The following is a 13035-nucleotide window of genomic DNA, read 5'->3' as shown; positions in this document are numbered from 1 at the left end:
GCTGCACACCGACCACCTACGCCTACGGCGAGTCACCAAACATGTATCGGCCGCGCACCGACTCGACCCGAACGATGCCGCTGTACCCTGCCGATGCGAGCCACCCGGCGCGCCCGATGCCGCCGCCACTTTGCCAGGTGACGCGGTGGATACCGACCTGCTTGGGCCACATTGCGACCTTGACGTAACCCACTTCGCCATCAGTTGGCGCCTCGGCATCGGCCTTTGATGGGCGGAACTGCTGATTCTTCTTGTTCTTGCTGTTCGCGTCTTCCAGCCCCATCGTCTCGGGCATGAACCCCTCGCTCATGCGGTACTCGCCAGTGTGCTCGTCGTAGTCGAGCTCGTACATGATCTGGAAGTTCATGCCCTGTCACAACAGGTCAGCCCTGTATCACCTGACGGCCGCCGTTCACGATCGGATCGGCCAACTATGACGTACCGCCTGTTTCCGCCGCCAGAATCCTGTGGATGTTGTCGTTACGTTGACAGCGCCGTCACTTGACCCCGAAGCGACCATCGTATGGTAGTCGGACGTGCCAATGCTCTGTTGCAGGTCAGCAGACATTCGCCTAGCCGACGCGTAAACGTACCCAGATGGGGCCACGGTGAGGCGCAATGTAGTAGGTTGCTGGCCCGAGGGCCGTCCTCATCTGGGCGAGGACGACGAGGTAGTCGATGTCGGCGTACACCGGCGTAGCCACCTGTGGCGACCAGGCGACAGCCATGCATGGCACTGCGGGTCAGAGATGCCACAGACACAGACCACTCACGTCGCGCTCGGTTGTGGTCGATCGTGACTCCAGGGTCGCGCACATCGATCATGCCGCTGGAACCGTCGTATGACGCGAAGAAGATGTATGGCGCGTCACCTCCGTAGTCTGGCGCGCCGTCACTGTCACCAGGTGCACATCTTGCCACAGCGATGGATCGGATTGCGGATAGCGCGACGTATGCGTAGACTGACGGCAGTGGGTCGTGCACGTATCTGCCGCTGCCGTCGGGTCCAAACTCGAGAGCATCAAACACGGCGATGTGGCCTGGGGTCAGCGTCCTCCCCACCGGTTACCACTCACCATTCGACAAGCCCACCGCGAGGCGGCTGCCGGACATCCAGTCGATGCTCATGGCTGTGGCCTCGGGAATGTCGAGGCGGACGAGTGGCTTAGCGGAGACTGGCGTCAGGATGCCTCACTGCCACCAGCACGTACCATAGATCGGGCCGTCCTTCTGTCCAGACACAGCGCGCAAAGCAAGCGAGCTGGGGACGGCGTAGAGCGAGACCGCGCCGCCCGCCTGCGAAGCAGCGATCACGCCGAGCTTGGGCAATCCCTCCCCTGCCTCGAGCTCGTCCCACCCCCCGACAGGCATCCACTTGAGCTCGGTGACTGGTCCGCCGTCGATACACAGCACGATCTCGCACGCGGCGCGGCCCTGTGGCAGCTCGGCGGCCCCGGCGTCGGGCTCTACAATCGACCATATTTGGATACTGCCGGGGGTGTCGGGCGCCACGCGCTCGCCGATGCACGGCTCAAATCCGGGCGAGAGCGTCCCGACCGCGATGTACTGCGCGTAGTTTGATCCTGGCGCCCCACACAGGCGCTCGGGGTACGGGCACCAGTCGAGCCCCCACACCGGGCCACCGGCGGAGAAGATGAACCCGCTCGAGATATCTATTGGGCTCTCTGCCCGTAAGCGCGACCCAGATCTCACCAGTGACCCACCAATGCGCTCGGCGTCAAACTGCACCATCACGGCGCGCCGCTGCGCACCCACCGGGCCGAAGTGCAGAGTCACGGGGTCACACGCCGCGGCGTACCTCCTCCCATCGCTACCGTCAGCTCGTCTCCCCCACAGCACTCACCTCTCCGAGACCGGGCCAACCGCAGCGCGCGGAAGCCCAAAGTTGACCTCTTCCCTCAACCTCCACCCCTCCGGCAGCCCGTCGACGGCCTTCGCCTTGCCCTTCCCCCCAAACAGCTCAGGCCACCACCCCTCGCCGCGCCACGCCGCCCAGGGGACCTGCACGCCGACCTCCTTGGCCGTCTCGCGTGCGACTGTGCGCCGGTGCTCGAGCTGCTCAGCCACGCTCCCCTCCGTGTCCTCGACGACGAGCTGGGCACGGGCGCGGGCCCTGGGCGACGCCAGCAACCTCGTGCTGAACGGCACCATCGGGCCCGGGGGGAACGTCGTGACGTGCCGCGCCGAGCGCGCAGCCCTATCCGCAACCTGGCTCACGCGGCCGCCCGTGCCCCGCGCGAGCGCCTGCGAGCTGTCGCGCAGCAGGTTGCGATAGGCGGTCGGGTACGCGTTGAGCGAGGAGCGCACGAACGCCTTCTCGGTCGAGCGCGTCCCCGTCCCGAGGTCGACCTTGGTCACGTCCCCGCGCTTGGCTTCGGGCCCGCCGCGGCGCTTCGGCGTGTCGGCGGGGGCGGGGGTCGTTGCTGGGGTGGCGCGCTTCGGCGCAGGGGTGGAACGCTTCGGTGCTGGGGTAGAGCGCTTCGCTGCAGGGGCCTTGCCGCCGCGCGGCTTGCGTCCCGGCGTCCTGGGCTCGCGCTTGACCTCCGGCTCGAGGTCGTCGAGCTCGATCTCGAGCTCGTCGGCGCCGTCTCTGTCTCTTTCGCCCGAGCCGGGCTCGAAGGCGCTCGACCCGCCAGAGCTGAGGGGCGAGCCGGGCGGCGCGGCGTCGTCCTCCCCGAGCTCTTGCAGCCCGTCGGCGACGGTGGTGTAGGAGACGCGCGCGCCGCGTGTCCGTAGTGATACCATTGGGGTTGGGGTTGGGGATAAGTTGAAGGAAGGGGGTGTAGGCTTGGACTTGGCTCGACAACAACATTGGGTGTAATGTGTGGCGTCAGTGAGCATGGCACTCGCGTGGATTTGATCCCGTCAGGTCCCTTCCTCCAACTGCTGCGCTGCACTGCTTCTTGCGCGCGAGGTGGGTGGGTGTGGGCGTAGCTACGTATACTGCGATACTCTGTGCACTCGTGCACTCGCGCACTCGCGCACTCGTTCACCTCAATCGCGTGATTGTGGTGGCGAGCGCGTGCGAGCTCGATGCCATTAACGATGCCTGCCAGCTATATTTGGCCGACGACACTCGACTCGTCCCAGCACAGGCCACGAGCGCACGGTCACATTGTCATTGTTTGGCCATGTTTGGCCTGCATCACACGCCGCCGCAACTCGTCATGCGAAATGTGTGCCACATGCATCTCAGACAATAGCAGGCTTGAGCGCTGGGAAGGGGGGTATATGTGCGGCGCCGCCGAGAGATGAGGTGCAAGGGATGCCGAGTTCGGTAGCAGGAACAAGGCAGATGCTGCGTGAATCAAAGGTCCGTGAGGATGGGGTGGTGGTGGGGGGGAGGCGCCAGGCCAATGTGGCTACCACGCCGAGGAAGAGGAGGCAATGCTATAGCGGCTGGATAGTCTATCCCCAGTCGCTGTTTGAGACGTCTCTTGACGACGCACGTTCTAGTGTGCTGGTCGCTCGCTTACGCCGAGTCGGCGTTCGCAAGTCGCTTGAGAAGCGAAGTGACCGAGTAACGACGCCTCCTTGTCGAGGTCTGTCCAGTCGAGTTGGTGCCGGTGAGCGTGTGCGTTGGCAGCATGTTGGGGGGCCTGGCAATGAGGTAGAGAGGAGGGACGGGGGCGCCGTCGAACCCGAAGAGGTTGAGCGTGTAGCGGGCCGTCAAGGGGTCAATGGAAACACCCCAGTTCTTCATGGTCATCTAATGATCCTGTCAGCGACGCCCATCGCGCCCGGGCTGCGCGGTTGCGCGTTACGCACGATCTGGTTGTAGTAGGTGATCTGGTTGGTGACCGCAGCACATGGGTCCTGCACCTGGATACGGCCGTCGCTCTCAAAGGGAGTCAATTTCAGTCCGTCGCCCTCGAACGTGTACGTTCCGTGCTGCCAGCTGATGAAGCCAGTGATGCACCGGGGGTCGGTCGCATTCGACTTGTAACGGTAGAGGACTTCCTCGAAGTGACCGTCCGTAGTGCTGCAGTAGTGTCAGCAAGCAGCCCAGTGCCACGCATATTGTGCGTCACTCACAACGAGTACGAGATACCCGTGTTGTTGGGGTAGGTAAAGGTCGTCGTCTCGAGGGTGCCGGGGATGCAGATTTGCTGGGTACGTGTCAACAACGGGCGGTCACTCTGCGATGCCCGCGCTGCTCTACTTACTCCACCAGTGGACACTGCGCCAGTACCACTGCTCCATGTTCCCTCGATCGACGCGGGGTCGTTCTGGGTCTGGGCGCGGGCCGAGAAGAGCGAAGCCAGCAAGGCAGCGGCTGCGAGCGTGAAGCGCATTGCTGTCGTGGGGTGCGACGGGGTGGGGTGGTGCTTTGACGGTGGAAGGGGTTTACGGCGTATGTGACGGGGGATCACTCAGGTCGAGTTGATGGTCGAATGCACGAGCCGAAAAATGGGCGAGGACGAGGTCAAAGCGCGCGCGCGTGTGGGTGGGACGTCGTTGTGGTTGATGCTGCAAGATGGCAAAGTGTGTGCTGCTGCAACAGAAGAGATGCAACGCGTAAAGGGAATCGAGGTGGCGGGACAAGAAGACACGACCTGGGGCAGTGTAGGAATGCCAGGGCTGGGTGTTTCGGGGGCAACCTGGGCGACTACTTGGCAGGCTGCGGGCTGGACGGCGGGCGGGCGACGGGCGACGGGCGACGGGCGACGGGTGGGGCCTTTGTTGTTGCAGTGCGGCGCGGCGCGGGATGGGCAAGTGTGGGCTGTTTCTGATCCGACCTAAACAGACAAAACAGACGACGTGTGGTTCAGGCAGCAAAAGGGCACAAAGGGGAGGGCAAGGGGGAGGGGACGAGGGAGGAGTCGACGACAATGCAAGCAAAAAAGATAAAGGTGTTTGTGGAAAGAGTGTGGTATGCTTGCCTTATGGACGGCAGACTGCCTGCAGTGGTGGTGAATGCAGTCGAGTGGGGGCGCAGCGGTGGGAAGGGAAGGGAGACTGGCGGCAAGCAAGAGACTGTGAGAGCAAAGCAGCTCGACTGACGACGACGACGGTGATGGCGCAGACGGGGGAGGGAAGGGAGCGAGGGGAGGGGGGCAAAACACCACCACCACCAGCCGTCACTCCTGGGCGGCCCCGTCCCTGAACCGTCCGTCCTCGGCGCGGCGCAGCGCCCAAGCCTCCAGAGATTACACTCGCAGTTTTTTCCCTGGCACAAACCACGAAAACCCTGATTCACAGCGAAAAGTTGCCCTGAAAAGCAAAAACCCTTGGCATCCCACGCAAACCAGTGCCACACGCGTCAGTGGCCGCAAATCCCGAGAGTGGCAGCTCGTGTGGCTCTGGCTCTGCGTCTCGAGCTCGACAATGGGGTGCATGCTGGTGATAGATAGTGTTGTGCAATGACTGTGGGCAATGATGCGCCACTTTACTTGGTCTTCTTCGACTGGGCCTGCTTCTCCTCATACTCGACAAGCCACTGCGGCTTGAGCTTCTCCGCCTCGTCCTTCTGCTGCTGGATATCCTCCTGGAGCTCAATCCGGAAATTGTCAATGGTGTCGATCCGCGCGCCCTTGCCGCGGTGGTGACGAACCATGATCTTGCGCTGGCTGTCCTCGGGATCACTGCTCGTGAAATTCTTCATGGCCTAGTAGTGTCAGTGGGTGGGCCCTCCAGTTCTCTACCCACCTCAAACGAGCCAATCGCGTTGGCTGCCTCGTGCGACATCTCGAGGTACTCGCCGTTCTGAATACGGTCTTCGCTGGCCCAGCTCTGTATCCGCGGGTCCGACCAGTCGATCTCGGGTCCATTCTCCGCGACAGAGAGCGTGGGCGAGGGGGGAATCGAGTCGCCAGTGGGGCCAGGCGACATCCAATGGGTGTACCCCTTGGAGACGCCGTGTGCCAAGCTCGAGTCCCCCACATTGTCCAGAGGAAGGGAGGGGACATGTACACGTGTCACCGGGATGAATGGCGCCGGGTTTACATAGTAGTTGTTGGCCAGGCGTCCGCTAAGGGGGTCGTCAGAGTTGTCCTCTGTCTCGCCAGGGCGTGGGCCGGCCCACCTTTCGCGCATGGCATCTGGTGGTGGGAAGCTGACTCGGCACTTGGCAGACTGGCTGGGTTAGCTCTGTCCATGGCACACGCACTCACACTCTCGTCGTGCGCATCGAGAATGACCTGGTACGTCCGCTTGTCTTGTCCCTCGATGTTTACTTCAAACTCGGCGATATAGATGGGGAACAGAATGGGGTAGGCTGCGAGCTGCTGCGTTAGTGCCTGCTGCAGCCCATTTACCCACTAGCTGTTCCTTCCACTTTGACTCGTCGATGCGGAAGCCGTGGAAGGTCCTGTTACGCCCAATCTCTCGACGGATCTTGTCGAGCATGCCAAAGGGCGAAACCGTGAAGGGCACAGGAACAATCTCATAGCCTTCGCCGAGCTGGTTCAGATCCCGTGACGGGTCGTATGTCGGGAGCTCGTCCTCCAGTTGGGGCACAGCATACGAGAGGTACGAGAGCGGGGCGAATGGGTTACCTGGGGTGTCATTTGCGGAGCATGGTGTGTCAACTAACCAGGGATGTAGCCCTCGCGGATCTGCAGCCAGCTCTTTGCCTCTTGGGACCCCGAGATCTTCTCGACCGAGCCCTCGGCCATGAGGTCGACGCGCCAGACGGGCCAGTAGGCCGCCTTCATGTCCTTGAAGATGAGCGACTCGCCGAAGCCAAACTCCTTGCCCCATGGCTCGATGCCCGAGCCGAAGAACCGCAGCGCGCCGGCCCACATGACGTTTGGCCACGACGCCGATGCCAAGAGGCCGTGTATCAACAACCTGTCGCGGGCGTCCTGGGGCCGCTGCTTGAAGGGGACGGCGACAATCTTGTCCGAGACCGAGTCGGACGAGTAGGCGCGGAGGCCTGCGGGCGCCAGGACCCTGGCTCTGGTCGCGAGTCGCAGTCCATTTGCCTGTCTTGAGAGAGCTGAGATGGACCTCATGGTGGTCCGAGATGCTAGGAGGTCGGCTTTGGAGGGTCAAGTGGAGGTGAGCAGGCGGCGCTGTCGGTCATGACGACCCGTTCATGAGTCGTCGGACTTGGTCATTGAGGAGAGATTTGGTTCCGCTAATGGGAGTGTCTGTCGGCGGCCTTTGCTCAGGTTGGCTGACATTTGGGCCGGTTGGTTCGGCGGCGCCAGTAGCCGACGACAACGCCAGGCAAGCAGACGGCCGGCTCAATGACGAGACGGACAATCCTAGCTTCCTTCCCCCAAAGGGCGTCTTGGGACTTCTCGACCTTGCTCTCCATCTACCTCTCTCCACATCGCGCTCCATCAATCATCCCGCAACTGATGCCAGCATCAATAGGTCGCCCATTCGGACGGCCAGCGCCCATAGTGGCCGACGTGCACACACTGCAGTCGGCCTCGGGTGTCGCAGAGGCATCGTCAGATCTGTGGTCGGCTCTCCTCCCCAGGTCCCGCACAGGCGACAAGCCCCAGCGCATCGCCGTCGCCGTAGAGTGGCAGCCAGAGCGTCGCGTCGCGTCGGCAAAGATCAAGGCGAGCCGTCTCGTCACCTGGGTGGTGCCCAAGACCGGCGAGGTAAGTCGCGCCGGGGCTTACTTGGCGAGGGTAACGATTGGGTGCTGACGTACAGACCTCGGCGGCTAGCCCTCGGCCCCGGCTCTACGTCCCTGCTCAGCTCCTGCCGCCCTTCATGCCGACCCCGACGACAGTGACCGTGTACTGGCACGACCCGGTGACCTTGAGCCTGCTGGTCGTTCAGCCGACCGGCAATGACGAGATCGCTGCCGAAGACCTGGCACCGTTCTACGAGGACGCAGCCGACGCCGAGAACGAGGGCAAGGTCAACGGTTCGGTGCACTTTTCTTTCGACGACGAGCCACAGTCGCGCGCAGGCAGCATCTTCCGCGAGGGAGGCACCGTATCGCTCGCGCAGGCGTCGGCGTTCCGCGTCCTCATGTGCGAGCCGGTGCAGCAGGGCGTCATCTCGAGCTCGACGCGGATTATTGTCGCCGAGCGGCCCAAGGGGCAGCACGCGATCGAGGACACGTCGGAGAGCATTGCGCCGACGCACAAGTCGATGGTCGACGAGTTTGACCCCGACACGTTTCTTGCCTCGTCGCTGGCCATCTCGCTCGCGCAGCTGGCCGACGAGGGCGACCTCCCCCCGCCTCAAGAGGAGCGTGTCGACTCGAGCTCTGACCGCGGATCAGAGCTCACGGCCTCTCTCACGACTTCCGGCTCTATCACACCCCGTCCCGGACGGCGGACGCCTTCGCCCGTCGCCGCGCCCGCTGATGTGCTTCACCCGCTCGACTCGCCCGCAGACGAAGGCGGCATGAAGTTTATCGCTGTCAGGTCGACTGGGCGCGGCGTGCCCGTCGAAGGGTCGAATGACGACGACGTGTGCTACGCTGGCGTTTGGGCACTGGGGTGCTCCGGTGTGTTCGAGGGCGACTGGGTGACGATCAAGGCGACGTCCGACGGCGGGCCATCGCGGACCCGGCTGGCCAGAGTGGTCGCCTGGGAGCGCTTGGATCAGGAGGATAGCGAGCTGTGAGTTGAACTGGGAGGCCCTTTCCTGACACTGCAGGCCACCAAATACCATTCTCATCCCCCCGTCTCTCTTCCGCGCACTCTTCCCCGTCCAGAGCACGAGCACCGAGGTCGTGGTCCAGCCCACGTCGTTTGGCGCCCGCCGCCCAACACTGCCTGTCGCGCAGAAGATTTCGATCGCACGTGTCGCGACGGCCGAGGGTGTGGACAAGCGCTACGAACGGTCGTGGCTCAAGGGGCTGCGAAACCACTTCACAACCAAGGATGTGGATGGCGAGCGGGTCCAGCGTCTCGTCAGGCGCGGTGACATCATCGCCGTGCCCGTGTGGCAGGACAAGCCACTGGCAGAGGGCGAGGAGCTCGAAGCAGAGGAGGAGGACGACGACTCGGATGCTGAGGACAGCGCGGTCGTGCTCCGCAAGTCGTCACATCCGAAGCCGACGGCGCTCGCGTACTTTGTCGTCACGTCCCTCACGTTTGAGCCTCTCGTGCCTCTTGAAGACGACTTCTCGTCGTCGTCCGCGTCCAAGGCCCGCGCAGGAGAGCTCGGCTGTTGGGTTGATGCGGACGTCGGAGGCGACACCAGCATGGTCCTCGGCGGCCTGGAGCGGGAGCGGGTGTGCCACCGTGGTGGCGACCTGCTGTGGAACGGCCTTGGTGAGTGTGCCCTTGAGACACCGCTGACATTCAGCTGCTCCCCCAGCTCCATACTCGACCGCGGCCGTGTCCACCATGCGTGACCTCGTCCGCTCGGCCTTCTCCAACAACGCTCTCGCCCGCCTCTTCCCACTGTCTGTGCTCGTCAAGGGTGCGCGTGGGTCCGGCAAGCGCTCGTTTGTCCGCGCCGTTGCCGACGAGCTGGGCTTGAGCGTCATCGACGTCCCATGCTTTGACATTGTCGGCGACACGCCGCAGGCAACCGAGGGCACGCTGCGTGCGCGTCTCGACAAGGCCCGGTCGTGTGCGCCAGCCGTCTTGTTACTGTCCCAACTGGAGGCGTTCGCGCCACCGTCGAGCGGTGGCTCGGCACCACCTACCCGCCCCCCGCCAATCGTCAAGGTCATCGAGGATATTCTTGCCGAGTGCCGCAAGTCGGCCGTCGAGACAGGCCAGCCTGTGGTCCTGGTCGGCACGACGAGCAACTCGGAAGGCGTGCCCCGCGACATGCTCGCCTGTTTCAAACACGAGATTGCGCTTCCAGCACCATCAGCGCCCGAGCGTGAGGTCATCCTCGGCACTACCCTCGGCTCGACGCCTCTGGCACCCGATGTCGTCGTCTCGCACGTTGCCGCCCAGGCCGCCGCGCTGAACGCCGGCGACCTGGTCAGCCTGATTGACCGCGCACGCGACACGGCTCTTGCCCGTGCCTGCTCGTCTGCTCCCTCGGCCTCGGATGCCCTCCTCGCCGGTGTCTCGCTCACCGCCGCGGACCTCACTGCGGCGCTGGGTGACGCGCGTGCGTCGTACGCCGACAGCATCGGCGCACCGCGCATCCCCAACGTGTCGTGGGACGACGTCGGTGGTCTTGCGGCCGTCAAGAACGACATCCTCGACACGGTCCAGCTGCCACTCGACCACCCCGAGCTGTTCGCCGACGGCATGAAGAAGCGCTCAGGTATCCTGCTCTACGGACCACCCGGTACCGGCAAGACGCTGCTCGCCAAGGCCGTCGCCACATCCTGCGCTGCCAACTTCCTGTCGGTTAAGGGCCCCGAGCTGCTCAACATGTACATTGGTGAATCGGAAGCCAATGTGCGCAGGGTGTTCGAGAAGGCACGCGACGCGTCGCCCTGTGTCATCTTCATGGACGAGCTGGATTCCGTCGCGCCCAAGCGCGGCAACCAGGGCGACTCTGGCGGTGTGATGGACCGTATCGTGTCGCAGCTGCTCGCCGAGCTGGACGGCATGTCGAGCGGCCGCGGCCAGGTGGTGGTCATGGCGGCGACCAACCGTCCCGACCTGCTCGACCCGGCGCTGCTCCGTCCCGGTCGTTTCGACCGGATGCTGTACCTGTCCGTGCCCGAGACGCACGCGGCACAGCGCGACGTGCTGCAGGCGCTCACGCGCAAGTTTACGCTCGACCCGCAGCTGTCGCTCGACGCGGTCGCCGAGCGCCTGCCGTTCACGTACACCGGTGCCGACCTGTACGCGCTGTGCGCCGACGCCATGCTGTCGTCAATGACGCGCGTCGCCGGCGCGATCGACAAGCGGGTCGAGGAGCTCGACGCGGCGCCCGCGCCGCGCCCGTACCCCACCCCGCTGACGGTGCAATACTACCTCGCGTCGATGGCGACAAAGGAGGAGACGGACGTGATTGTCAAGGAGGACGACTTTGTGCACGCGCTCGAGCGGCTCCTGCCGTCCGTCAGCACCGACGAGATGGCGCACTACAGGCGTGTGCAAGAGGAGTTTAAGGGATTCTCAATTGGGGCCGACAAGCAGTAGTCATAGATATCAATGAAGCATCATACCCAGGGTTACAACGCGATACAGCACGGCTTACATACATGGTCTTACACGTTACTTGTACAGGTGCTGGGCTTGAATGTCCAGCTCGGTGGGGGCGGCGCGGTTGGTACGGTGGGTGGGCGAGGGTGTCTCGAGGTGGGCTCGTCAACAAACAGCAAGGCACTACAGCCCGATCGAGCCCCACGCCTCTCGCTCCTTGGCCTCCTGCTCTGCCTGGGCGTTGGCCTCGTTGGCCATACGCAGCACAGCCTCGCTGAGCTCTGCATCGCCGTCAACGTCGCCGTGTGTTGTCGAGCGGGGGAGGGCGAGGAGGGCGCGGGCGAGGCCCTCGTGCCCGAAGCTCAGGTCGGCGGGGAGCTCGGCGCCGTCAATCGCGTCCATATTGAAGCCCTCGACAACGTCATGCGAGTAGTCGAGGGTGTGGGGTACGCCGGCTGCCGTGGCGATGGCGGCGGCCGCCTGCGCATTCACCTGCGCATTCACCTCGTTTGCGACCTGCTCGCTCACGTCCTCGAGCTTTGGGTCCTCGCGCTTGGCGCGCGCCGCACGCGGGTTCTTGGGCGGTTTGAAGTCCTTGATCGGCCCCTTGAGCTTGCGGTACCGGTTGTAGATGTCGGGGTACTTGATGCGCAGGGTGAGGGCGAGCGCTGGCGGCTTGTCGGGGTCGATGCGCGACGGGTCCTCGGCAATGGCCTGGAGGTAGGCCGACTTCTCCTCGTCGGTCATTGTGAGCGAGCGGCGGATCTCGTCCGTGTCCTTGCCGGCTTGGATCTGCGCGACGAGCCACTCGTCAATCACCTTTGGCAGGCGGCCGCTCTCGAGCTCGTCGTCGGCGTATGCGTCGTGACCCTCATGCTGCCAGAAGTACGACGCCTTGCACCCGCCCTCCTCCATCTCGGTGAGGACGATGCGGGCGGGGCAGTCGCACTTGACGCTCTTCTTCGTGTTGAGGCGCAGCTTCTCACGCGGCAGCGTCGTAGAGTGCTTGGCCTCATACCGGCCCGCATGGTGACACGTGAACGTCACCTTCTCCTTGATCGTCGACGTGCGGTTGCGGCGACGGCGTTTAAGCGGCGGCGCCGACGCCACCTCGTCGGGCGTCATGTTGGCGAGCATGCGTTCGTGCGCCTTGATGCGCGCGCGGAGGCGCTCCTCTGCGCGCTTCTCGGGCGTTGTCGTGCGGCGCTGCACAAAGTGGCACCAGGACGACTCGCCTTCGAACCAGACCTCGAATTCGGCGCGGTTGGCGAACGCCAAGATCTCGGGGTGTGGCGTGTTGTCGTCTCTCTGGGGGCGGGAGAAGGGTGCGATGTGGGCTGGCGGAGTGATCAGGGGCAGCTGCTGCGTGTCGAGCTGGGGCTGGAGGTGGGCGAGGGCAGCTTCAGTGCTGACGCCGACGCCGACACCGACGCCGACGCCGGCGTCGCCCACGCTGTCGACGAGCCCCGCGACGAGGTGCTGTGCGAGCCCGCCATCGAGCTGCTGCTGGTGGTGGTGGGCGGCGGCGACTGCGGCGCGGGCGAGCTCGTCGTCAAACTTTTGGTCGTGGGCCTCTGCTGCTGCAGTGAAGAAGTCTGCTGCGTGCGCGAGCGAGGGGTCGATGAGGCTGTCGTCTACGTGCGTGACGCCTGCGAGGTTTAGAGGGGGTGGGTCGGTGGTGGCCATTTGGCTTGTTGTTGTTGGTGGGTGAGTGTTATGAGGGGGGAATGGAAAGAGGGGGGAGGGAGGCGACGGGCCGTCTGCCCCCCTTTTTAGAAAGCTGGCGGCGAGCGGCGAGCGTCAACACGTCATTGTCAGGCTCATCCGTTCGAATCCGTCAGCTGACTGCCTCACTCACGGATGCAAATGTCAGCCTCATCTCACAAATACACGGCTCCGTTCCTGTGACCTCAATGACCTCACAGCTCAGCCAGCCAAAGCCGCGCCGCCTCGCCCTCTGACGTCGCCATGACAAGTCGCCTCGCACTTCCTCCTCCTCCTCCCACTCCCATTCCCGCAATCCCATGTC

General features: G+C 64.0%; 5 protein-coding genes across 5 annotated transcripts; 1 reads left to right on the top strand and 4 right to left on the bottom strand.

The window, feature by feature from the left end:
• Positions 1-22: 22 nt before the first annotated feature.
• Positions 23-2766, bottom strand: Q8F55_003970 (uncharacterized protein; the record flags this gene model as incomplete). Its single annotated transcript, XM_069352497.1, has 8 exons — positions 23-370; positions 443-547; positions 594-736; positions 774-1040; positions 1077-1175; positions 1212-1685; positions 1725-1831; positions 1865-2766. 8 exons carry the CDS (start codon positions 2764-2766, stop codon positions 23-25), a joined length of 2445 nt encoding a protein of 814 aa, XP_069209915.1.
• A 727-nt stretch (positions 2767-3493) lies between these two features.
• ROT1 (Reversal of tor2 lethality) lies at positions 3494-4316 on the bottom strand (the record flags this gene model as incomplete). The annotated part of the gene is made up of 4 exons (XM_069352496.1): positions 3494-3730; positions 3790-4003; positions 4057-4130; positions 4188-4316. The coding sequence occupies 4 exons, from the start codon at positions 4314-4316 to the stop codon at positions 3494-3496; spliced, it is 654 nt and encodes a 217-aa protein (XP_069209914.1).
• Positions 4317-5410: 1094 nt separating this feature from the next.
• Q8F55_003968 (uncharacterized protein) lies at positions 5411-6977 on the bottom strand (the record flags this gene model as incomplete). Its single annotated transcript, XM_069352495.1, has 6 exons — positions 5411-5629; positions 5671-5992; positions 6047-6096; positions 6135-6245; positions 6283-6518; positions 6557-6977. The coding sequence occupies 6 exons, from the start codon at positions 6975-6977 to the stop codon at positions 5411-5413; spliced, it is 1359 nt and encodes a 452-aa protein (XP_069209913.1).
• Positions 6978-7328: 351 nt separating this feature from the next.
• Positions 7329-11003, top strand: PEX6 (peroxisomal assembly protein; the record flags this gene model as incomplete). Its single annotated transcript, XM_069352494.1, has 4 exons — positions 7329-7580; positions 7636-8558; positions 8596-9215; positions 9250-11003. The coding sequence occupies 4 exons, from the start codon at positions 7329-7331 to the stop codon at positions 11001-11003; spliced, it is 3549 nt and encodes a 1182-aa protein (XP_069209912.1).
• Positions 11004-11189: 186 nt separating this feature from the next.
• Q8F55_003966 (uncharacterized protein) lies at positions 11190-12692 on the bottom strand (the record flags this gene model as incomplete). The annotated part of the gene is made up of 1 exon (XM_069352493.1): positions 11190-12692. One exon carries the CDS (start codon positions 12690-12692, stop codon positions 11190-11192), a length of 1503 nt encoding a protein of 500 aa, XP_069209911.1.
• Positions 12693-13035: the final 343 nt, after the last annotated feature.

The sequence above is a fragment of the Vanrija albida genome (genome assembly GCF_041260175.1).
Source record: "Vanrija albida strain AlHP1 chromosome Unknown contig_3, whole genome shotgun sequence".
Classification (NCBI taxonomy): Eukaryota; Fungi; Basidiomycota; class Tremellomycetes; order Trichosporonales; family Trichosporonaceae; genus Vanrija; species Vanrija albida.
The sequence above is the reverse complement of the archived record's forward strand: the minus strand, read 5'-3'. Positions and strand labels throughout refer to the sequence as shown.